The sequence below is a fragment of the Saimiri boliviensis genome, chromosome 18 (genome assembly GCF_048565385.1).
Source record: "Saimiri boliviensis isolate mSaiBol1 chromosome 18, mSaiBol1.pri, whole genome shotgun sequence".
In the NCBI taxonomy this organism is placed as follows: domain Eukaryota; kingdom Metazoa; phylum Chordata; class Mammalia; order Primates; family Cebidae; genus Saimiri; species Saimiri boliviensis.
This window is the reverse complement of record NC_133466.1, coordinates 17,999,790-18,023,533: the sequence shown is the minus strand read 5'-3', so window position 1 is coordinate 18,023,533 and position 23,744 is coordinate 17,999,790. Positions and strand designations below refer to the sequence as shown.

General features: G+C 37.3%; 1 protein-coding gene across 1 annotated transcript in view; it reads right to left on the bottom strand.

Moving 5' to 3' along the window:
* The window catches only part of CYYR1 (cysteine and tyrosine rich 1), a 105,702-nt gene extending 82,936 nt beyond the window's left edge, over positions 1-22,766 (bottom strand). The window contains 4 exon segments of the mRNA XM_003934345.3: positions 15,777-15,879; positions 22,291-22,440; positions 22,443-22,618; positions 22,620-22,766. Coding sequence (XP_003934394.1) covers positions 15,777-15,879; positions 22,291-22,440; positions 22,443-22,618; positions 22,620-22,702 — 512 coding nt within the window. The 5' untranslated portion in view covers positions 22,703-22,766.
* Positions 22,767-23,744: the final 978 nt, after the last annotated feature.

The following is a 23,744-nucleotide window of genomic DNA, read 5'->3' as shown; positions in this document are numbered from 1 at the left end:
AGCTGAAGCCACTGCTCACTGAATATTCTGAAAATTTAAGGATCCTTAAGAACTGTGCTAAATCTACTCTGCCTATGCTCAACAAAGCCCATATGGCAGCATGTCTGTTTATAGTATGGTTTACTGAATATTTGAAGCCTATAACTGAGAAGTACTGCTCAGGAAGAAAGATGCTTTTCAAAATATTACTGCTCTTTGACAATGGATCTGGTCACCCAAGAGCTCCAATGGAGATGTTTAAGGAGATTATGCTGTTTTCATGTCTGCTAACACAAAATCCATTCTGTACTCCATGGATCACAGAGTAATTTTGACTTTCAAGTCTTTGTATATAAGAACTATATTTTGTAAGGCTATAACTGCTATCACATTCCTGTGATGGATCTGGGCAAAGTAAATTGAAAACCTAGAAATGACTCACCATTCTAGATGTCACTAAGAACACTGTAATTCATGGGAGGAGGTTAAGTTGTCAACATTAATAGAAGTTTGAAAGAAATTTATTCCAGCCCTCTTGGAGGACTTTGATGGGTTCAAGACTTTGGTAGAGGAAGTAACTCCAGGTATAGTGATAACATCAAGGGAACTAGAATTAACAGTGGAGACTGAAGATGTGACTGAATTGCTGCTGTCTTATAATAAAACTTGAAGAAATCAGGAGTTAATTCTTATGGATTAGCAAAAAAGTCATGTTGTGAGATGGAATCTACTCCTGGTGAAAATGCTATGAACACTGTGGGAATGACAACAAAGGATTTAGAATATTACATAAACTTAGCCGATAAAACAGCAGTAGGGTTTAGAAGGATTGATTCCAATTTTGAAAGAAGTTCTATGGTGGGTCAAATGCCACCAAAGAGCATTGCATGCTGTAGAGAAATCTTTCATGAAAGGAGGAGTCAATTGATGTAGCCGACTTCATTGTTGTCTTATTTTGAAAAACTTTCAAAGCCACCCCAATTTTCAGCAACCACCACCTTGATCAGTCAGCAGCCATTAGCATCAAAGCAAGACCCTCTTCCAGTAAAAAAATTACAACTTGCATACATTGTTGTTTTTAGCCATGATGCTACTGCACACTTAATAGACTACAGTATAAACAACTTTTATAAATACCAAGAAACCAAAAAAGTCATGTGACTTGCCTTGTTGCCGTATTTGGCTTATTTTGATGGTCCAGAATGGAACTTACAAAGTCTGCAAGGTGTAACTGCACTTTGTCAGCCACTCCTGCTTTCTTTTGGTCAATGTTTGCATGGCGACTCTTTTTCCATCTTTTTACTTAACTTACCTATTTCAGTAGAGTTGAAGTGAATAGCATTTATTTGAATCAGTTCAAAACAAAATCTGTTTGCTGTTTTTACTGCTATGTTTAGACCATTAATGTAATTATTGATACGTTTGAATTTAGGTCTGTCATTTTATGATTTACTTTCTGTTTGTTCTCTCTGTTTTTCATTCCTTTGATTCTCCTTTTCTTCCTTCATTTCAGTTATAAGAATATTTATTGGTATCCATTTTAGTTTATCTACTATGATTTTGGCTATCTTTCTCCACAGTTTTTTATTGTTGTTTTTAGTGAACGCTCTAGGGATTATAGAATATATACTTAATTTTTTATCATCACCTAGAATCAATTTTATATCATTTTAGCTGGAATATAGAAATCTTATCATCTTATAGATCCATTAACCTTTTCCCTCCTATGCTAGTCATGTTAGATATTACATCTAAACCATTGAATGTGCCATCATACAGTGTCATATATTTTGCATTAAATAGTCAATTGCATTTTAACAAACTCAGGAGGAGAAAAATAGGCTACTGTATTTACCAGCTAGTGCTGCTGGTTGGGCAGGACTTTGGTTTTCTTATCCTTCTTTTTCCTTTACGGTATTCCAAGTTTTCTCTGGTATAAACTCTTACATCAGGTCTGCTGAAATAATATTTTCTTAACTTTTCTTAATTTAAGAATGTCCTTATTTTATCTCTATTCTTGGAGAATATTTTTTACTGGATATAGAAGTTGACAATTCTATTCTTTGGCACTTAAAAAATAAGCCTTTTTCCTGATCTCAATGGTTTCTGATGAGAAAATGAAGTCATTCAAATCACAGCTCCCCTACAGGTAATGTATTATTTTTCTCCGGCTGCTTCCAATTTTTTTTTTCTTTAGCTTTTAACCAATTTGATTATGATATATCTGGGTGTGGATTTAATTGGGTTTAACCAGTTTGGAATTTCCTGAGTTTCTTAAATCTGTAAGTTATTTCTTTCACCAACCTTGGGATATTTTAGCCCCACACTCTTTCTCCTTTCTTCTGGGACTCTGATGGCATAGATGCTAGACCCTGTCTATATTATGCTTGCTTACTTAGCCAGAACTAGAGGACTTCTCCTGCAGCTCCATTTGTCCATGTTGGGAAGCCCATTTACATGTTTTGGACTGTGTTTAGTCCAGAGTCAGGTAAACAGAGGGAAAAAATTGGTAAACTCATAGGTAGTTGGGCAGTATTTCGAATTTTGGTCTTGTTCCCCAATCCACCTGCTAGAAGTTACTTCCCACAGTCCTGAAGTAGCTGCTTCATGCATTAGGTCCAGACTCCATAGTTGGGCTCAGTAGGAGACAGAACGGGGAGTTTGCTTTCTTCAAGTTATTCAGAACTGGAATCAACCCTCCCAACTAAATACAAGGAGACAAAAGCTATTTTACCATAAACACTAAGCAAAATATATAACATGTATATTAAGCTGGTGGTGTAAAGCCAACGGGCTGAATAAAAAGAAACTCATTTTAAAATTGAAAGACCTCAGCTGATCCTCACTATGATCAATGACTTTCTCTTTGGCATGCCATCTGGCACTTATTCGATTCCAGTGAAAATACATTCAATCTGGAGACTGTTGCAAATGTAGTTTGTGCACAGTATCATCAGAGGCAAGTTGTAGCCCTTTTTATTATTTTAAGTCTTACGAGCCTTGACTTAAATGGAGAGAACTGCTGATTAACGCAGTTTTTTAAAAGAGCTTAATCAGGGGAATTCTCAACGGTTACAACAAAGGCATGCTCAAGTCTATAAAGCACTATGATCACTCCGCCAAAAAAACTGGCAGTTAGAACACCGTTGTGTGCATTAATATTGACATATTATCAAAACAGATGAACCATTGGAATTACTTAATGAATCATTTTTTAAAGCAAATCACCCACTGATTTTTGATATTATATATGTGATGTTTTTCTATAAATCAGGCTTATATATTTTTATTTAGATTTGACTTCCTAGTTTCTGAGTGGGTTTCTTCCTCTAATTCACAAGTCACCGTAGGGTAACATGGCAGACTTGTATATCTAATGTACATGACTTTTCAGGCTGTATTATGCCTTTAGCAAACGCTGGGCAGCAGGACACCGCACTTAATTTGCTGCCTTTGCAGTTATCAGACTGCAATCACATTTGATTAAGAGAACCATTTATTTCACTCAAGGCCGAGAGTGCGCTCCTGGGGAGAGACAGGTGGTACTCTCCTGTTGATGAAGTCCAGACAGGCAGAGAGGGAGCCCTGTCACCAGAAGTGACACTCTGCAGCTCAGTCACGGACTTTCCAAATGACCTTGGAGAAATCATTTTGCTCCCCATTATGTTTTATTTATTCTAAAAATTATTATTATGATTCCTTTTGACCACTATGTTGCTCAGGCTGGACTCAAACTCGTGGACTCAAGCAATCTTCCCACCTCAGCCTTCCAAGTAGCTGGGATGACAGGCATGCATTTCCATGCCCGGCTTAAAACCTGGATGTTTTCAAAGCCCAGTGTTTTCAGTAATGACAGAAAAAATTTGTAAAGCCCTTCTAAGTGTTTTTATCTAAAAATATGTATATCAGAGGGGCAAGTTACTATTACCTCTTTACACATTAACAAACAGGCTCAGTGACATTAGGAGATCAAAGTTCACACAGCATCAGGAACCCAAGCCTGATTTTTCTGAATCCAAACATTTGTGCTCTTTCTCCTACAATTTCCTATCACTAAAACTACTGTTAATCAAGAATAGAATTACAAAGCACTGTTTCCTGTTTAATTCTACTTGGCAAAGGCCAAGAGGTTCCATTCACTTAATTAAAGAATGAATATTACTTGCAACCTCAAAGTAGAGTTTTCAGCATTTATTTGATAAACTTAAATTTTAATGTATTTCTATGTGCAATACTTCGGAAGCTGATCCTACATTATTCCAGATGTTTGTTAAAAAAAAATGTTGTATCCACACAGTAGAGTTGGCCATTTGCAACCACAAGTAGCTCTCATTTTTTGCAAAATGCAGCATAGAGAGATACAGTTTTGCTTATGTTTTTGACAGTGCGAATTTACACAGCAATATGCTTAAAGTAATTTGTCATGTTTTTTTTTTTTTTTTTCTGTTTCTGTCAGATTTGTGCAAAACCATGATTTTTTTAAATTACCTGTAGGGCCTTTTTCTTCCTCTCCTTTCTGTAACCATGAATATTGAAACTAAAAATTCTCTTTGTTTCTGAGACACAGAGAGTCACTATTGGCTAAATAGCTGAGGCTTTCACCCATAGCACTTTCAGATGGAATCCTATTACACTTTATGAGGTTATCATCGCTCTTTGAAATTTTCATTAGTTATGGGTGTGTGCATCCCAACATCCTGCAGTTTAGAGACAGCTGGGGGACCCTGTGTTCTGGTTGCAGCTGCCCCTCAGAATTCTTCCAATATAATGGAGTAAAAAATCACTGGATGTGTGTCAGTCTTCCTTCCTCAATTTTATCAATAAAACATTTTCTCTCCAAAAAATTATAAAAGTGAGTTGCACAGGAGCCTGTTGTCTTAACAGTCATAGGCTGGCAGATCATATTGCCTCATTCATAGAGCACATTTAACCCAGAAGCATGACGGGAGGTTAAATTATTATAATCAAATTGGCTTTTCAATTCTAGTCTCTCTCATCTGATTACAATTTATCATAAACAGTGTGATTAGAAAGTGGTGACTGATTCTATCATTCCTTTTACTCTGTAATGACACCTAATCTGTATTCTATGAAAAGATATTATGTGACACCAATAACACATTGAAATGATGGTTTGATTTTGCTGAGCAAATATTTTTCCAGATGATGCATAATAATTTAGAACCCACAAAATGTCAGGTTTTTCATGTTTCAACGAAGAATTGATCTGCATGTAAACGATCCATTCTGGATCCTTCAGTTTGTTAGGCCCCAGTGGCTTCAATAGTGAATTGGCAGACTGGCTCCTTCTCCTCTCAGATCTGGGGTGGGGAAGGGCAGACAGATAATTAAGGAACATAAATAATCTGATAAATAATAACAGAATAGTGTGTTAGTCTCGGCACTACTAGGAATAGATATCGAGACTAGGTAATTTATGAAGAAAAGAGGTTTAATTGACTCATGTTTCTGCAGGCTGTACAGGTAGCATGACTGAGGAGGCCTCAGAAAACTTTCAATTATGGCAGAAGGGGAACGGGAAGCAGGCTTGTCCTCACATGGCTGGAGCAGGAAAGAGCGTGAAGGTGGAGGGTCTAGGTACTTTTAAACAACCAGATCTCAGGAGGACTCGCTCACTATATTCACCCCGAGGATCCAATCACCTCCCACTAGGCCCCTCCTCCAACATTGGGGATTACAATTCGACATGAAATTTGGGTAGAGACACAAATCCAAACCATATCAACTAGAGAAAGGATAATGCAACAGCAGCATACAGCAGGGAATCAAATCCAGACATACTGGGTAAGAAAAGCTTCCCTCCAAAATACAGTGTTTAGATCTTCGTAAGGACAGCAATGAATCATTTGTACTCATCCCATCTTGAAGCCTTCTTCAAATCTTCAGGAGCCAATGAGGAGTGGCAGAAATAGGCCAAGTATGTCTCATTTTAGATGCCAGCTCCTCACATAGCAGCTATATGAAATGATTTTACTCTGAGCCTCATCCTTCTCATCTGAACAGACGGGAAAAATACGTAGGTCACAAAAACTGTTCTGAAGGTTAATTAACTTACAAGGTTTTAGTTTTAGTGACAGAGAATGCATTAAATAAATGATAGTTCTCTTTCTTCCAGCAATTCCTGCTGCCACCAAACACACCTTCTTTTATAATATTCAACTGTGATTTCTATCTAATTAAAGTAGCTTTTAAACCTAAATTATATGAACAGATACAAAGCAATCTAATGTGAACAACAATCCAAGTAAATAAAAATGGACTCTTGGGCCAGGCGCCATGGCTCATGCCTGTAATCCCAGCACTTTGGGAGGCGAAGGCAGGCAGATCACAAGGTCAAGAAATCAAGACCATCTTGGCCAACATGGTGAAACCCCATCTCTACTAAAAATACAAAAATTAGCTGGGCATGGTGGTGCCCACCTGTAGTCCCAGCTCCTCAGGAGGCTGAAGCAGGAGAATCCTTTGAACCCGGAAGGTGGAGGTTGCAGGGAGCCGAGACTGCGCCACTGCACTCCAGCCTGGGAGACAGAGTGAGACTCTGTCTTAAAAAAAAAAAAAAAAAAAAAAAAAAAAAAAAAAAAAAAACTCACATAGACTGCTCTGCTATGGTAACATATTCAATTCACAATGAATGGAATATCACAAATCCTATGCTTTGTATAACATAAAACACGACAAGCAAATAGCAGAAAATAAAGGCATTCATTGTCCCCACTACAACAAGGAGTGTATTCAGGTTGATTAGTGAAGGACAGATCAGTTTTGATAGAGGTGAGAAGGGCTAAAATAACATCCAAATGTAAAGAGAGGAGAAATCACCATGTATTCCTGAATCTGCTTGAGGCTCTGTTGTTGGTTTACTGTTCTATTTCTTATACCTCATTTTGGAATATCTCATTTATTCCCACACACATTTCGACCCCAGCATCTCCAAGCTTTTCACTCCCAGACCTATATGTGATGCTTCATGCTCTCTACTGAGCTACCGAATGGAACATTCCACCAACTGAGGCTCACTGAATTTGGTTCATACCCTAGAGGCTTTTCCTCATTTAATGTACTAAAAATGGAATTCATTTCCCTTTCCGAACCATCCTGAATATTCCCCATTAGTTCCCGGCACACCATCCATCCTCTTATCCAAAGCAGAAACTTCAGAATTAATTCAGACATGTTCCTCTCATTTAGTCCCAATCCTTAGCCACACATCCCATCAGTCCTCAAATACTCATCTCTTCTGTCCTTTTATCCTGTAGCACAAGACACTGTCAAATAGCATGAACCCTTGCTCCCCAAGTGTACTGGGAAGTTAGGTAGTGGCAGGAATGCCTGGGAATTGGTTACAAGTGCAGAATCTCAGGCCCTATCCAGACCGACGAAATCCGAATCGGCATGTTAACAAGGTGTCCGGCTGACTCCATGGCAACTATCATCAAAGTTTTCCACTGCCTTTTTTTAATTATAAGAATTTTCAAACATATAAGAATTATAGATAATAAAACATCCACATACCACTACCCAGATTTGTTCCATGTTAATAATTATACTTTCCTGAAATATTTAATTTAAAACTTTTTTTTTGAGATGGGGTCTTGCTGTGTTGTCCAGGCTGGTCTCACATTCCTGTGCACAAGTGATCCTCCCACCTTAGCCTCCCGAGTAGCTGTAATCCTCCTACCTTAGCCTCCTGAGGAGAGGCACTCCACCCTGACTGAACAATGAAATATCAGAGTTGAAGGCCACATCCCCACACTCATCCCTAGGGTGACCCATGTGTCTCAGTTTGCCCAGTACCATAGATTGCTGCATTGAAAGTCTTGCATCCCTGGAAACTTCTCAGTCCTGGGCAATCCCTAAATTCATGAGTACTCGTCTCTTCCTCACATATTTACATATTCATGACATATGCCTGTTTTCACAAATAATACAGAATTGTTTTATGTGTTTAACTTTATGCAAATAGCATCACGTTGTACACATTGCTCTTCAGTTAGTCCTTCATACAGCATTATTAGTTTTGAGATTTACTCATTTTTTAATGGTATGTTAATATGAATCAAGTTGCTTTAAGTGCTGTTTCCTTTGCATGAATACACTCTATCCACTGTCTTCTGATGGAGGTGTGGGTTGCCTCCAGTGTTTTGTTAGTTTTTAAATAATATGCCAACCAACAGTATAAATGTCTCCTTGTGCACATTTGGAAATTTCCTAGGGAAGATATCTAGAAAAGGCGTTACTGCTAAATCCTAAAGGATATCTATTTTCAGCTTTACTACATGGGGTCTGATTGCTCTCAAAGTGGAGCAATTCATGTTCTCCCATCAACAATGTGAGAGCCCTTTTATCTTTGCTCACGTTGCTTGGAACTATCAGACTTATGAAATATTGCAAGTCCGATGGGTGTGAGATGGTATTTCAGTGTTTTAAGTTGTTTTTGCCTGCTTTAGTTAGCCAGGTGGAACATCTTTCACTGTTTAATGGACCATCAAGTTTTCTGCTCTAAGCCTTTTTTTGTGTGCACACACATTGCTCATTATCTTACTGACGTATTCTGGATACTAATCTTTTATGAATCATATGAACTGCAAATACCTTCTCCAAGTGAGGGTTTGCCTTATATTTTTATCTAGAAATTCCTTTGTTCTCTATATTAAAATTGTTTTAAATTGAGATATAATTCACATCTCATAAACTCACCATTTTAAAGTGCAGAGTTCAGCATTTTTTAGTAATCTTTTCCTTTTTGTTTTTCAATATTTTATTTTAGACATTTCTATCCTGATACCATAATGCTATTCTCCTCCTATTAAAAACATAAATGTTTTCTTTTTGTTTTTATGTATTTATTCTGATAAGAGTGGACTTTTGATTGTGGAGTGATGAATTGATCTCAATGTTTATCCATATAGATCTTAGTTGTTTTAGCAACACTTGTTGCATAATCTATCCACCTTCACTAGTTTGTAATGCCATTTCTATTATCTATCAAGTTCCCATATATACATCAGTCAATTTCTAAGCTCCATATTCTTTTGGTTTGTCTGTGAACCAATATCACACAATTTATTTTTTATCACTTTATAATAAATCTTGATGTCTGTAAGGCATATCTTCTGACCTTGTTCTTTTTCATAACTCTTTTCTCATTCCACGCCCTTTACTGTCCCACATAAATTTTAGGCCTGTTCTTTCAAATTCAACAAAAATGGTCCTGTGGATTTTGATTGGAATTGCACTGAATTTACAGACAGTTCAGGAAGAACTGCCATATTCAAATACCAACATCTTTATAATACTTGCATCCACAATTTGATGTCTCTTAATTTCGTTAGGTCTCTCTTTATCCCTTGTAATTTTTACATGGTTATAATACTTCCTAAGTGCATATATTATTACTGGATTGCTTACTGGATATATTATAGTTTTAAATATTGTATTTTAGATTTATTATGCACATATCTATTCCGTTTTCTTATTGAGTGTTGCTGGTATATAGGAATTAACTACTTTTGTACACTGATCTTATATCCTGCAATTTGGGTGAATTCCGTTTTTGCTTTTTTTTTTTTTTTTTTTGAGACAGAGTGTTGCTCTTGTTACCCAGGCTGGAGTGCAATGGCACGATCTCGGCTCACCGCAACCTCCGCCTCCTGGGTTCAGGCAATTCTCCTGCCTCAGCCTCCTGAGCAGCTGGGATTACAGGCACGCGCCACCATGCCCAGCTAATTTTTTGTATTTTTAGTACAGACGGGGTTTCACCACGTTGACCAGGATGGTCTCGATCTCTCGACCTCGTGATCCACCCGCCTCGGCCTCCCAAAGTGCTGGGATTACAGGCTTGAGCCACCGCGCTCGGCTTTTTTTTTTATAGTCTGAAGAATACTGACAATCATCTCATTTGTAAATGAGAGCAATTTACTTTCTTCCTTTCCAATTTTTATTACCTTTTAAAAATTTTGTCTTGCTGACTGCACTAGCCAGGATTTCCAGTACAATGCTGACGAGAAGTGGTAGAAGGCACTAGTTTGTCTTATTTTTGCCTTTAAAGGGAAGGGTTATACCAACATACCATTGACTACGGTGCCTGAGATAGGGTAGTAGTTTTTGAAAAATATATTTATTAGGTTAAGTATTTTTCTTCTATATCCATAGTTTGCTAAGCGTTTTAACCCTGAGTGATGATTTTAATTGCTTTTCCTTTTAAAACTGATCTTAGAATTACTCTTCTTTAAGAAACCTTCCCAGCACTCTAAAGTTGGAATAAAAGCTCCTCGTCTTTGATCCCACTGGATTTTGTGCTTCCTGCAGCAAGTTCAATTATCTGCTGATGTGTCTGCGCTCCTCGGTAGCTTCTGAGCAAGTCAAGGGCAGGAAGCTCATGTTTCATTCATAGCTATATCCTCCAGAACCTGATGCAGATCACTAAAAACTGTACATAGCTATAAAACAAATTGTCAAAAATATGCTCAGGAAACTTTATTTTTCCTTCCTAACACCCAATTCTGTTTCTGACAATTAGACTTAATTTACAAAGAAATAATGATAGAAAAGTTTTAGCTATCTACATATTTATATTTGTTTTTAATACAACAACTCACAGAATGCAAATATACATCTGAAAAATCACTGACTTCCTTCTTATAGCAAACATAAGTTGTTGCTACATTTCAAATCAAATTCATATGTAGTTTCAAATCATATTAGTTATTTACCTTTGTGTTATTATTAAAACAAAAATAAGATTCCCACATATTTTGATTTGTTCAGTATGTACTTTCTAAAGGTTTTTTCATATCTCAGTACTAAGATTATTTTAATTAATTCAAATGATTTTTTTAACCAGTGCCAAAGGTCTTTTTAAATGCATTATGTTTGTCAGTATCTAAATACCCTCACCTGTTTAATATAGAACACTAAGCTACTTAATGATCATAGGACCTCAAATGCCATTTAAAAATATGAAACCTTTATCTTTTAACTGAGTTTTGCTTTCATGCATAGCATGGCTCAGAAATCACAGTTGTGATATTTATTAGCTGTCTTTGCAAAACTGTGGGTAATACATCTTTCACATTTCATTGAGAAGAAAAAAACTTAATCTCACCAGGGTCTCCATTATTAGTTCTCCCTCTTGATTTTTTTTTTCCCATGGGGATTTTATGTTGGCCAGATGGGACTCTGAAGAATCCACAGACCAATTGGTATTTTACAGTGGCAAAGTGGAAAAGCAAAATCTATTTTTGAGTTAGGAAATTAAATTAAATTAAATGTCATCTAGCTCCCTATATCAAAACGAGTCACTATTTTGTTCATATTCAATATTGTATAATTATTCTCTTACAAAGAGAATACCTTCATTTTCCTCAACTTTACTTCAGTTCTGTGTTTCTCTTGTTCCACTAGATAATAGTCATTAGCTATCCAATTGCACCCTTGATTCCCCTGAATTCTACCAATACTAAAGAGTATTCTATAAACCACGTTTTTACGCTGGATCTACTTTCTGGGGAATGCCAATTAAATTTCATTAACAGCAAAAAATTAAACATCCCTTTCCATATTCATCACAGAATATCTATCTTCCATGGAGCAGAGTTGCTGAATGAAATGTTTGAGAATCAATCTGGTGGGAAATTACTTATTTCTCAAATTGACCCAGTTCTCCTTTTTAAATATTCAGAGGCTTCTATCTTCAGGTAGTTGCCCTCATGGTCAGAAATCTCTTAAATGGAGAAATAATTATAAGGTAACATAGTTTGTCATAAATGGTTTCAAATAGTGTAACATCTCAAAGTGTACATTCCACGTTTCATCTATGGAGTAAATAAAAAGAAGTTTCATTCGGAGCCTCCTCATCTTTGTCTATTGTCTTAATGATGTCTAAGAATGTGCCTGTTCTCTATAAAACCAGATATCTGATTTCCAGAAAAGTACTGAATTATTTTGTTTTAGTTCTGCTAGGCAGGACCAATAAAAGTACGTCCTTCAAGAATCTATCTTTTGCCTGACCCACTTATTCCTACATTCTATATTCAAAGTTTACCCCTTCCCCATCTAGCCACACTGAACAATAGGGACTTTCTCAACTGGAGCATTTCCTTTCTTACATCTTTGACTTTGTATGCAAGAGTCTGTCTAAAAGGCATGTTCCTTTTCTTCACTATTTATGTAAATATCCACTTTTCCTTCAAAACTCTGATCAGATTCCATGTTTATGATGTGTTCCTTAAATATCTCCTCCTAAACACACACACACACTCTCTCTCTCTCTCTCTCTCACACACACACACACACACACACACACACGGACAGACTTAGCTTTCCAGTCCTCCAATAATACTTCAAAGATTAGCTCTTCGAATTAGAATTATTTGTCTACGTTCTCTTTTCTTATCAGATTTTGAGGTCTTGGACTTCCAAGAGGACTCTGACTTCCTTTTCATCTTTGGATCCCAGGACCTAGGCCAGCACTGCCATGGTAACAGGCACACAACATGCATTTGTAAATAATTAAATGACTGAATATGCTGAATGCTGTAAAAATTATTCTTAAATTCTGGATAACACTAATTCTCCTATACTGAAGTCAGTATCTGTGACTATAATGACCAGAAGTAGATATGTTATCTTTTAAGTTTAATTTTCAAAGTTTTTCATAGGACAGAAGTAAATCTTAAAATTCCTAACAGCAGTAAGAAAGAAAAATGGCACCTGAATTTATTTGCCAAAATTAACTCATATTTAAAATAGAACGCATTTTAAAAAAATGAGAGTGTGGGATGCAGTGGCTCTCGCCTGTAATCCCAGCACTTCGGGAAGCCGAAATGGGCAGATCACTTGAGGCTAGGAGTTCAACACCAGCCTGGGCAACATGGTGAAAACCTCTTTCTACTAAAACTACAAAAATTAGCCTGCATGGTGGCACCTGCCTATAATCCTGGCTGCTTGGGTGGTTGAGGCATGAGAATCGCTTAAACCCAGGAGGCAGAGGGTGCAGTGAACTGAGATTGTGCCACTGCACTCCAGCCTGGGTGACAGAATGTGACTCTGTCTCAAAAAATGAAATAAATAAATAAATAAATAATAAACAAGGAGAGCAAACTGAGTAAAATAAGACTTTTCAACTAAATTACCTCCTGTGACTGCTTTATAAACAAATCTTAATGGCAGCTTGCAAAAGAGCAAGGGCAATTGAAGTTAACAGAATTAAGGGCTAAACAGCAACTCTGATTATTTCAGTAGGTGACTAGCGGAAGGACTGAGCAAGGACAGTCAAAAGGCCCTAACCCAAACAATTTACAAACACTCTAAAATGCCCAAATTATATTTTGCTCTTTTAGCTCATTTTAAACTGAGCAAATATTTTGATTGTAAAAACAAACAAAAAATAAACCAAATTATAAAAATATTCACTTAAGTTACCTAACATTTCAACGTGTGATTCCTTTCTTCCTTATTACTTTTCTAATAACTGCAAGGGTTTAACTTTTTGTTACAACAATTAAAATGATCACTAAGAATGTGCCTGAATGCTTAAAAAGAGGAAGCATCGTTACGAATTTCAAAACAGAATTATTTGAAAACGTGTATGAAGGAACCCTTGTGAGCATTCTTGGAATTAACTTTTTTCCTACCTACTGTATACCCAACCACCAATTTAAAAAAAAGAAAAACACACTTTGGGTGGAGCAAAGAACTCTTTTCAAATGTTAAACAATAACTGGAAATCCTGAAAATGTATTCTCTTGTATCCAGTGGGAAAACACTTTAAAGTCTCCCTGCCCCACCTTTCTTTTTGCTAAGAATTGTTTAGCATGAGATATGCTCAGTGGTTTCTAATTTGAACAGAAACTTCAGTTATAACTGCCTGAAATATAATGCCATCTGTGTTAATTTTCCCTTCTGAAACACGATTTTTTTTCCCCCAAACATACCAAGTACCTGGTCCTAATAACCTAGATCAATGTATCAACTCACCTAATTCTTCACTTTAACCAGTGGTGAAATTAAACATATAGCATACAAACATAGAATATAAAAATGTGAACTTCACTGCAAATGTAAATCATAACAAGTCCATCTATAAATTCAAATATTTAAAAATATTCTGATTAATAAGTGATTATGAGTTACATGTATTTACCAGGGTGGAGGTAGCTATGGAGTGAGAAAGAAGGCACAACACACTCCACGATATAGTTGGTGAACTGAGAGACAGGCCGAGAGCCAGATGACCAAAGAATCCCAGAATCACTTTCCCTTCACATTCTCCAAACCTATACTTACACCTCTACCGGGGACAGCAGCATCTGGCATGTGGAGATCGTTTGAGAACAAAATTTAAATTTATTAATGATATATTTTAAGTTGCGTTAAATACTGTGAAGTAATATACCACTGTAAACATCATTATATATTTATATTTGAGCTGATGAGTTCCCGTAAAAAATCACCCTGACAGTTTTCTAATGTAAGAAGTGGGCTTAATCTCTTTTCTACCAAACTACCCATGAAGAAAAATATAAATATTTTTAGAGCTTATTTGAATTTCAAAGAAGGCTTAAATTCCATACATGATTTTTTATTGTAGGTTGACATTTCTTTCACATCTATAATAGTGTTCAAGAGTATCCCAAAGTATAATTTTTTTTTTTTTCGGAGTCATGGTCTCTACTATCAGCCCCAACACTGATTCTAGAAAGTTTACGTGGTGCCAGGTTTTCTATTCTCTGGAAATGGAGAATGTGTCATAAGCCGTCTCATTGGACATGTCCCTAAAATAGCCGGGCACATATGACTTAGCGCCTAATGTTTCCTGTTTCCTATCGAGCCTTTGTAGGCAGGAGTTAAACAGAACTGTTTGGGAACAGAACATTTCCCAAATTATCATGATACGGACTTGAAAAACAAAACAGGAGACAGAGCCACAACTGCTGCTATCTGAAAGTCATGGGAATTTTGACTCAATAAATTCTTAAGTTTCTCATTCTCAACCTTTCATTTCTCAGCTGTGGGTTCCTCTCTTGAGAAACTGACAAGTGCAAACTTTTCCAGACATACAACCCTGGAGGCAGGTCCAGCTTCTCCATTTTCCTTTGTCCAGAAACAGCTCTAAAATAAATTCCTAATTTGTTGCAAGGACAGGCTTAACACAGCAAGGAAATGCTTCACAGTCCACTTGTGTCTATTTTGTTTGTGTTTGTGTGCCTTGTTCCCGCTTTGTGTTACTCATACCTAGCTTTCCTGAGACTCTAAACTTGTTTCCTGAAGTTGCCGTATATGTATTATGTGAGAACTGACAGTTCATGTATCAACTGCTTTTTATTCGAAACCTCAATTTTCCCTGACATCCACTGGATGTATTAAATTAAACATGATAGCAAAATAAACTGGCTATAATTAAACGGCAAATTTTAACTTGCAAATCTTTCAACAAAACAGACAAAACCATATGACTGATGATGTTATAACATTATCAATGAAATGATGTCTACTTAAAATATTATTAGACAAGGTAAAACAATAAAAGAATAACTCTTTTTAGTTCCTTTATAATGAAGGCAATTTATTTTGTATATTATTTTGCATATTTTGTCAAATAACATAGCCCATTAGACAGCTATGTGTTAATATCTCCAGTAAAGACTTCATGTCGATAACCAGTCTTGAAATCTCTTGCCCTTGCCCACAACTATCACTTAGTACCTTTAAAAACATAACTGGACAAGTGGACAAGAGGAAGAGCATCGGTATTGCCAAATTTGACTAATACTCACGAGAGAATATTCCCAATATAAGCGTAGTAGGAGCAACAGTAGGGCGTGGTTCCATCACAGCAGTAAGACCTGCAATCTTTGCCACACTGAGCAAGGCAATCATCTACAAAACAAAAACCACGTGTGAGCAGTTATGGTTGTAAAACAACAGTTTCAGGAAAAATTATTCTATTTCACATCTTAATCAGCCAGTGACCACTCTTTAGTGGTTTTAAATCTTCATTTTCATCCTCAGGATTCGAAAACATTTGTAAGGATCTAAACCAGCCTCTCTTCCCCATTAGACTCTCAGCTGTAAAGACATAGACAATTCTTGAATCTTCTACACCAAGCACCATAATTGCTAGTCAGGGTTAGTTGAATGGGATAATGAAGGAAGGACTGAACAACGAAACTACTCAGTCATTGGATTTGTCCATAGAGTTTTATAATAATTTTTAAATGATAAAATCTTAATTAGGAGCAGTGGCTCGTGCCTGTAATCCCAGCACTTTGGGAGGCCAAGGCAGGTGGATCACTTGAGGTCAGGAGTTTGAGACCAGCTTGGCCAACATGGTAAAACCCTGTCTCTCCTGAAAATACAAAAATTAGCTGGGTATGGTGGTGCACACCTGTAATCCCAGCTACTCAGGAGGCTGAGGCAGGAGAATTGCTTGAACCCAGGAGATGGAGTGAGCTGAGATTATGCCACTGCACTCCAGCCTGGGAAACAAAACAAAACAAAACAAAAAAATCAAAAATTCTTCTAACTTTAGGGTATTATATTCTCAACTAACCTCAATAGAAAGGTTTAGTTGCATGGATAATACCAAAAAGGAATAATTTCGAAATGATGAATATTTTCCATGATAGTGCATCACATGCTTTTCTTTTTGTGCCATGTTTTTACCTTCATAATTACAGTTTGCATACATATGGTAACACAATGAGTCTGCATCCTCTAAATTCATTTGAATTAAAAGATGATTGGTTATAGGAAGAAATCCCCATAGACAATTATTTTGTAAATAATTAAGGGTTTACTTAATGTCAGATTGAGAAATCAATAAGGTATAAAACAGTACTATGTAAAGGGGAGTTATTTTCTGAATAAAGGATCAGCAATTACTATTTTTTCCATATAATTTTCAGCAAGAAAAATTATACTAAAAATGTTGGATAAAAATTACTCAAGCTTTGGAGTATTCTTTATTCCACCTAAATGATTTATGTTTAACATGCTAAGGTTGTCACTCAGTCATATAAATTTTGATGAATATATAAGTTTCAGATACATGATTAGGAAAACATTAAGTACAGTCTGAAAATTTAGGTTGTACATTTAAGAATCACAAAATAATCAATTTCCAACTCAATTCCTAAAGGTAATATTATTATATAAATCATATAAAACTTTTGCTTCCCTGTCAAAGCTGTAACATTAAAAGTACAAAATATATTTATGTCTACATGTCTATGTAATTGATTTATCCAGAAAGGAAATGTTACATTGCCTTTAAATCACTTCCCTGCTAAGACGATTCTTTACAAAGAGATGTGATTAAAAGGCAGCCAAGTTCAGTCACCATTAACAATTATGCATGGCTTTTGTGGAACAAATGGAAAAGTTCATATTTTCTTCCCCTCAATTTTATTTTTACATTATAGCTTGGCAAACACGACCCTTGAGGTTTACCTCTGGACTGTGGTAATAAGGAATGAAAGAGAAAAATAATTACCTTTGTGAGATTCAATAAGTTCTTAAGTCCACTTTTAAAATTTGAAGACAGAAACACAATCTAATGATTTAGATACAAGGGAGAAGCCAATATATTGACAATAAATGCCTTTTGCAGAGTATGACAGACTTCTAAAGGCTATTTAATTTATAGTTTTCTTGGTGAATTTCCATAGCTCTCATTTTTAGTGCTGTTTAATTTATTCAAGTATTTAGACTGGTCAGTTATACAAAGGGCTTAGCAGGGATGTTTTGCTTCGTGTTCTTAAAAGCCATTCAATGCACACCCACAGCCATCTGATCTTTGACAAAGTCAGCAAACATAAGTAATGAGGAAAGGACTCCCTGTTCAATAAATGGTGCTGGGATAACCAGTTAGCCATAAGCAGAAGAATGAAACTGGACCCATATCTTTTACTGTATACAAAAATTAACTCAAAATAGATTAAAGATGTAAATGAAACACTTCAGATGATAAGACTCCTAGAAGAAAATCTAGGAAACACCCTCCCTGACATCAGCCTTGGGAAGGAATTTATAACTAAGTCCTCAAAGCAATTGCAACAAAAGCAATTGACAAGCAGAATTTAATTAATCTAAAGAGCTTCTGCACAGAAAAATAAACTATCAACAGAGTAAACAGGCCATCTACGGAATGGGAGGAAATATTTGTAAACTATACATCTGACAAAAGCCTAATACCCAGAATCCATAAGGAACTTAAATAATTGAACAAGCAAAAACCAAATAATACCACTAGAAAATGGGCAAAAGATATTAACAAGACACTTTGCAAAAGAAGACATACAAGCAGCCAACTAACACAACAAAAAAATGTTCAACAAGTCACCAATCATCAGAGAAGTGCAAATCAAAACCACAGTGAGATACCACTTCACACCAGAGGATATGGTTGACAAGTAAAAAACAACAACAACAAAAACCAGATACTAGTGAGCCTGTGGATAAAGGAAATACTTATACACTGTGAGTGGAAATTAGTTCTGCCACTGTGGAAAGCAGTTTGGAGATTTCTCAGAGCTTTAATCAAAACTACCATTTGACTTGGTAATCCCATTGCTGAGCTATATATCCAAAAGGAAATAAATCATTCTAACAAAAAGACAAGTGCATTTGTATATTCATCACAGCACTATTCAAAATAGCAAAGACACTGATTCATCCTAAGTGTCCATCAATAGCAGACCCAGTAAAGACAATTGGTACATATACATCGTGGAATACTATGCAGCCAGAAAAAAAAAAAAAACTAATGAAATCATGTCCTTTGCAGCAATATGGATGCAGATGGAGGCCATAATCCTACACAAATTAATGCAGGAACAGAAAACCAAATATCGCATGTTCTCACTTATAAGTGAGAGCCAAACATCAGCTAATCACGGACATCAAGACGGCAACAATAGACACTGGAACTACTAGAGGGAGTCAGAAAGGGAATGGGGAGGGGTTGAAAAACTATTGGGTACTATGTTCAATACCTGGGTGATGGAATCAATTATACCTCAAACCTCAGCATCACACAATATACCCATGAATAAATCTGCACATGTATTCCCTGAGTTTAAAATTAAAGAAGTTGAAATTATTTTACAAAAAATAAAAGCCATTCTGACTGTGAGAGAGCTAATGTCCTCACTATTCTGTCAAGAGTAGGACAACCTATGTCTAAGTTACTTCATGGGTGCCTTTTGAACCATGTCCAGGACAGTGACATCTTATTAAACTCTCCATGAATATCAAAAATTCAATTACTACAATTTTATTTCAGTGACTACCCTAATGGGTGTTATCAAAATATTTTGAGCCAATGTTACAGGAAACCAAGCCCCAAATCTTGTAGCCCAGAAGCTGGATTATACCTGCAGCAAACCTCTGGATCTTTTTACACATTGGTCATTGTTTTTATGGCATCTTCCAGTGCTCTTGTCTACTTCCCAGAATTAAACTGCCCCAAAGAGGAGATTTAACAGAATGACAAACACATTCACAATCACAGCCTCTCCAAAATGAAATTTCAACCATACCGCAAAGCCTTTTTTATGTTAATTGCTTTCTCTGGGTTACTTGAGAATAATTTGACACAGATCAGTGTTCCTGCCATACAGTAGTTTTTTTCTCACTGGATAAACAATAGATCATTCCAGTTTGTCCCAGAAGATAAATAATATTACTTCTAATGTCCAAGTTAGTGTCCCTGAAAATCAGCCAAACTTTCTTCAATGACTTTTTCCTGAAAGGTACAGTCTGGAAGAAGGTTCCTTAACTCACTCTGCCTCCCACCTTAAGCAATCTGCAGAACAGGAAAAGCAGTATCTGGCTTGAAGCACTTGCCTAGAAATGGCCCTTGCAAGCTATAGCTAAGATAAGCGAGGAAGGAAAGGGAGGGGACAGAGTTACTGGCTGAGGTCTGGAAGGTAAAACCTTGACCAAATCCTGCCTTTGTAGCCTGCAGTGGGAGTCAGACAATAATATCCACCTTCACTGGGTCTCCTTCTAAAAGTAACTCTATGGTACAACATTATGCTTCAGGTATAGAAACCTTTTTCGTATTTGTTTAGCCAAATGAAATGTGAATCGAATGCATCTGCTTTGGGGAAAATAATTTGGATTATGAGCAGTGCATGTACTTAGATTTTTTTTCCCATAAAGCTGGCAATTCATTTAATACTATAATGTATTTTGATTTTAGTGGTGTTCCAGCATCTAACCTCAACACACTTCCTTCCAGCCAATCTCTTAGTTCCAACCAAACTGAAATATCCTTTGTTGAATGTACAGATCTTGATTTTTGCCTTTGTTCACACTACATCCTACTATATCCTACTCCATCTTGCTTAGTCCAGGGTTTCTCTATTTTTCAAAGGTCTAGTTCCTTCAAGTCTTCCTCAATTCAGTTTTCCTGAGCAAATATTGATTGATCTTTTTGCTGAACAAAATAAACATTGTTCTCATGAAGCTTACTCGTTTAAGCCAGCAATAAGGTCTTCTTCTTTGAACGTCTATGGTGCCTGATTTTACCTCTCCTATAACACAACCTTTTATACCTTAAATTAATTTATGATCATACCGTACTTCCCAGAGAAGACTGATAAGAACATGACCTCTTATGACTCAACGTAGCTCACTGAATAAGTAATAGTTGAATGAATATGAAAAGCATAAAAAGCCCTCTGAATAAGAAGTCCAGGAATTGAAACCAAAGAGCTTATTAGCTAAACAGTTCTTAGCAGATATAACAAGTCAACTTATCACTAGCTTACAGCTACTTGGTAGCTTTCTAGAGAGGGATTTCAAAGAAGAAAAATGAATGGACTGAAAACTTTCTAAACTAACCATCCTTGTGGCTGGTCGGCTTCACTGAGGAGTTGAACACTAGGAGTTGGAGTACTAGGACAACAGGAAGAAGGGAGAGATGTGTGAAGCAGAAGCTTTCAGTTTACCACAGGGAATATAATAAAGAAACAAACAAAATTGTGCTTCAGTGGAGTGGTTTGAGTATGTGAGTGAAGGTATTAAACACTGCCAAGCAGAGGAAGTGAAAAGCGTAACTGCTTTGAAAGAACTAATAAAGAGATTTTTTTCAATAGGAAATGAATGTTAATGCAATTGACAGTTAATCCCTCAAATTCTGAAAACCTTATATAAATTTAATAAAAGAAATAAATGTTATAAACAGATTAAATGTAAATTCTCTTCATTCAAAAGGAAGAACTTATCCTACTTTTATGAATTTCTCTATTAGAAAGTGAGCATTTTTTCCTGCTATAAAACATCTTTAAAATGATAACTTCTAGACAGCCACTAATTTGCATTTAAATAAACAGACTGAAAATGTCTACAGAAGTTATGATGACTTTTCTAGCAAGGTTGAATGAGAAATTCAGTTCTTTTAATGCTCAGGTACAACGTTGAAGAACACCATTTCAGCTGCAGCATCTTTTCGAGTATCAAAGGTAAACTGCAGTGCTCTATATACATTTAGTGTTGGAGGGGCATGGGTGAACCTGCGATTTTTGTCATAGGACGTTAGAGACACAAAAACATTTTACAAAGAACTCTGCTTTTAGCTTGCATTGTTTTGTGAATATGAACTGATGCAAAGACCAAATGTGTAAGAAACTTTATACCTGAATAACCAATGAAAGGCCCTTTGGGGTTCCATATGAATCACAGAACAAGAAAACCCACTTTACTTCATTAATTATTAGCAGTTCTTACTACGAATAATTAGAAGGGAAATGAGATGCTCTTCTCTTATAGAAAAGTGTTTATCTTGCGCAGATTAGACCCTGGGTGAATTCATGCTTCTCAAAAACCTTGTTTGACTTCAGTGCACCCAATAGCCCAGTCTACCACACTTGTGAATCTTCCAAAGAACAAAAACAAAGCTCCAAGGCTTTTCATTTGTTAAGAGGAGAAACCAGGAATATTCAGAAAGCAGAAGGTGGAGAGGCCAGTGCCTAGCCTATAGATAAGTTTATCTGGATATAGTTTACTCTTACCAGAGAGTCAAATCCCCTAAACGCGAGATTGCCATTTCCAAGGTGGAAAGAAAGAAAAGAAATTCAAAAAGGAAAGTTTAAAGGAAAAGGAACAAAACAAAACCGCGTGAGTGTCGAAGTGCGCGAGTTTCTGCCGTCGCCCTCGCAGGGACCATACCATGTCTGCCCTTCTACAAAGGTCCCGGTCTGTCCAGCTCCACCGCGTTAGTCAGACCGTGACCCAAGCGCAGCACCACGCCTTTGACCCTCTCCGCCGCCCTCTGTCACTGACCTGCATAGACAAAGAGCAGGACCAACTTCGGAAGCAAGACCCCTGGACGCACGGGCAGCCTCGGCGCGTCCATCCAAGCCGGTGGCCTGAGGTTGCGCGCCAGAAAGAGGCTTGGAGCGAAGGGAGAGCCCGGAACCGGAGGGAATGGGAGGATGGAGGGCGATCAGATGGAGGGGGCAGCGCTCCAGAGAGCTGCGTGGAGCGGAGACCCGGCCATTGCCTAGGGAGTCTTCGAAGGGAGCCCGGACTGGTCGCGTCCCGGGCCGGCGAGTGCAGGGCTCCCGGGAGCTGGGGCGCGCGTGGCCCGCGGTGGGCTGCGCTGGGGCCCAGGTCTCTTTGTCTCGCCCACAGCGCTCAGACGCGGGGTAGGCGGCCACTCCGGCGTCTTCGGCCACCCAGGCTCACATTTCATCTCCGCGGGTGGCAACGACGCCGGGCGGGGGGTGGAGGTGGCCCCGACTCCTCCCCAAGCTCTGGTTCTTCCTTCTAAAGGGCAGCTATGGGACCAAGAAACTTTTTCTAACCCCTTGCTTTGGCAATTGCTGTAGAGTTCAGCCTGCTCCTGTTTAGCCCTATCCTCCGCTACAATTTTTTTTCCTAGGCCATGAAGAACTTCGCTTTTTATCTTTAAACAAATGGAAGGAATTTTCAGGGTTGAAGGTACTGGACAAAGAGTAATAATGAAAAAAAGAGAAAAAAACCCGAAGATTGGGAAGTACAAGAAAGTGTATGGCATCTGTGCTGAAAGCTGATAAAATGTTTATTATTTTTTCTTGTAAAGTCAGAAAAAAACCAAACAAACAAGAGTGCACACTGTCCTTACGGTTTTGACAATGTTTTGGAGTTACAGGCCTATGCAATTAGGCAAGAGAAAGAAAATGATTTATAAAAATTGAAAGCTAAATTGTCATTAGCAAATGAGATACATGAATTCATGGAAAATGCAAATTAATCGACTCTAAAGCTCTTGTTTAGAAAACCAAGATGGATGCAGTGGCTCACACCTGTAATCCCAGCGCTTTGGGAGGCCACAGTGGGTGGATCACCTGAGGTCAGGAGTTTGAGACCAGCCTGGGCAACATGGTAAAAAACAGGAGATAAAGTACTTTCCTATGACCTTTCTCAACAGCAATTATTTTGTTGGCCTCAGTAATGCTTTACTGGGGCACCTACTCTGTTCAAGACCTAACATCAAGTGTGGGATGGGTTGAGGAAGTAACTTTCTTTTTAAAAAATAATTTCAACTTTTATTTTAGATTTAGTGGGTACATCTGCAGTTTTGTTACATGGGTATATTGTATGGTGCTGAGGTTTGGGATATGAATGATCCCATCACCCAGGTAGTACTGAACATAGTACCCGTTCATCCTTGCCTTCCTCTTCTGTAATCCCCAGTGTGCATTGTTGCCATCTTTATGTTCATGAGTACCCAGTATTTAGCTCCCACTTGTAAG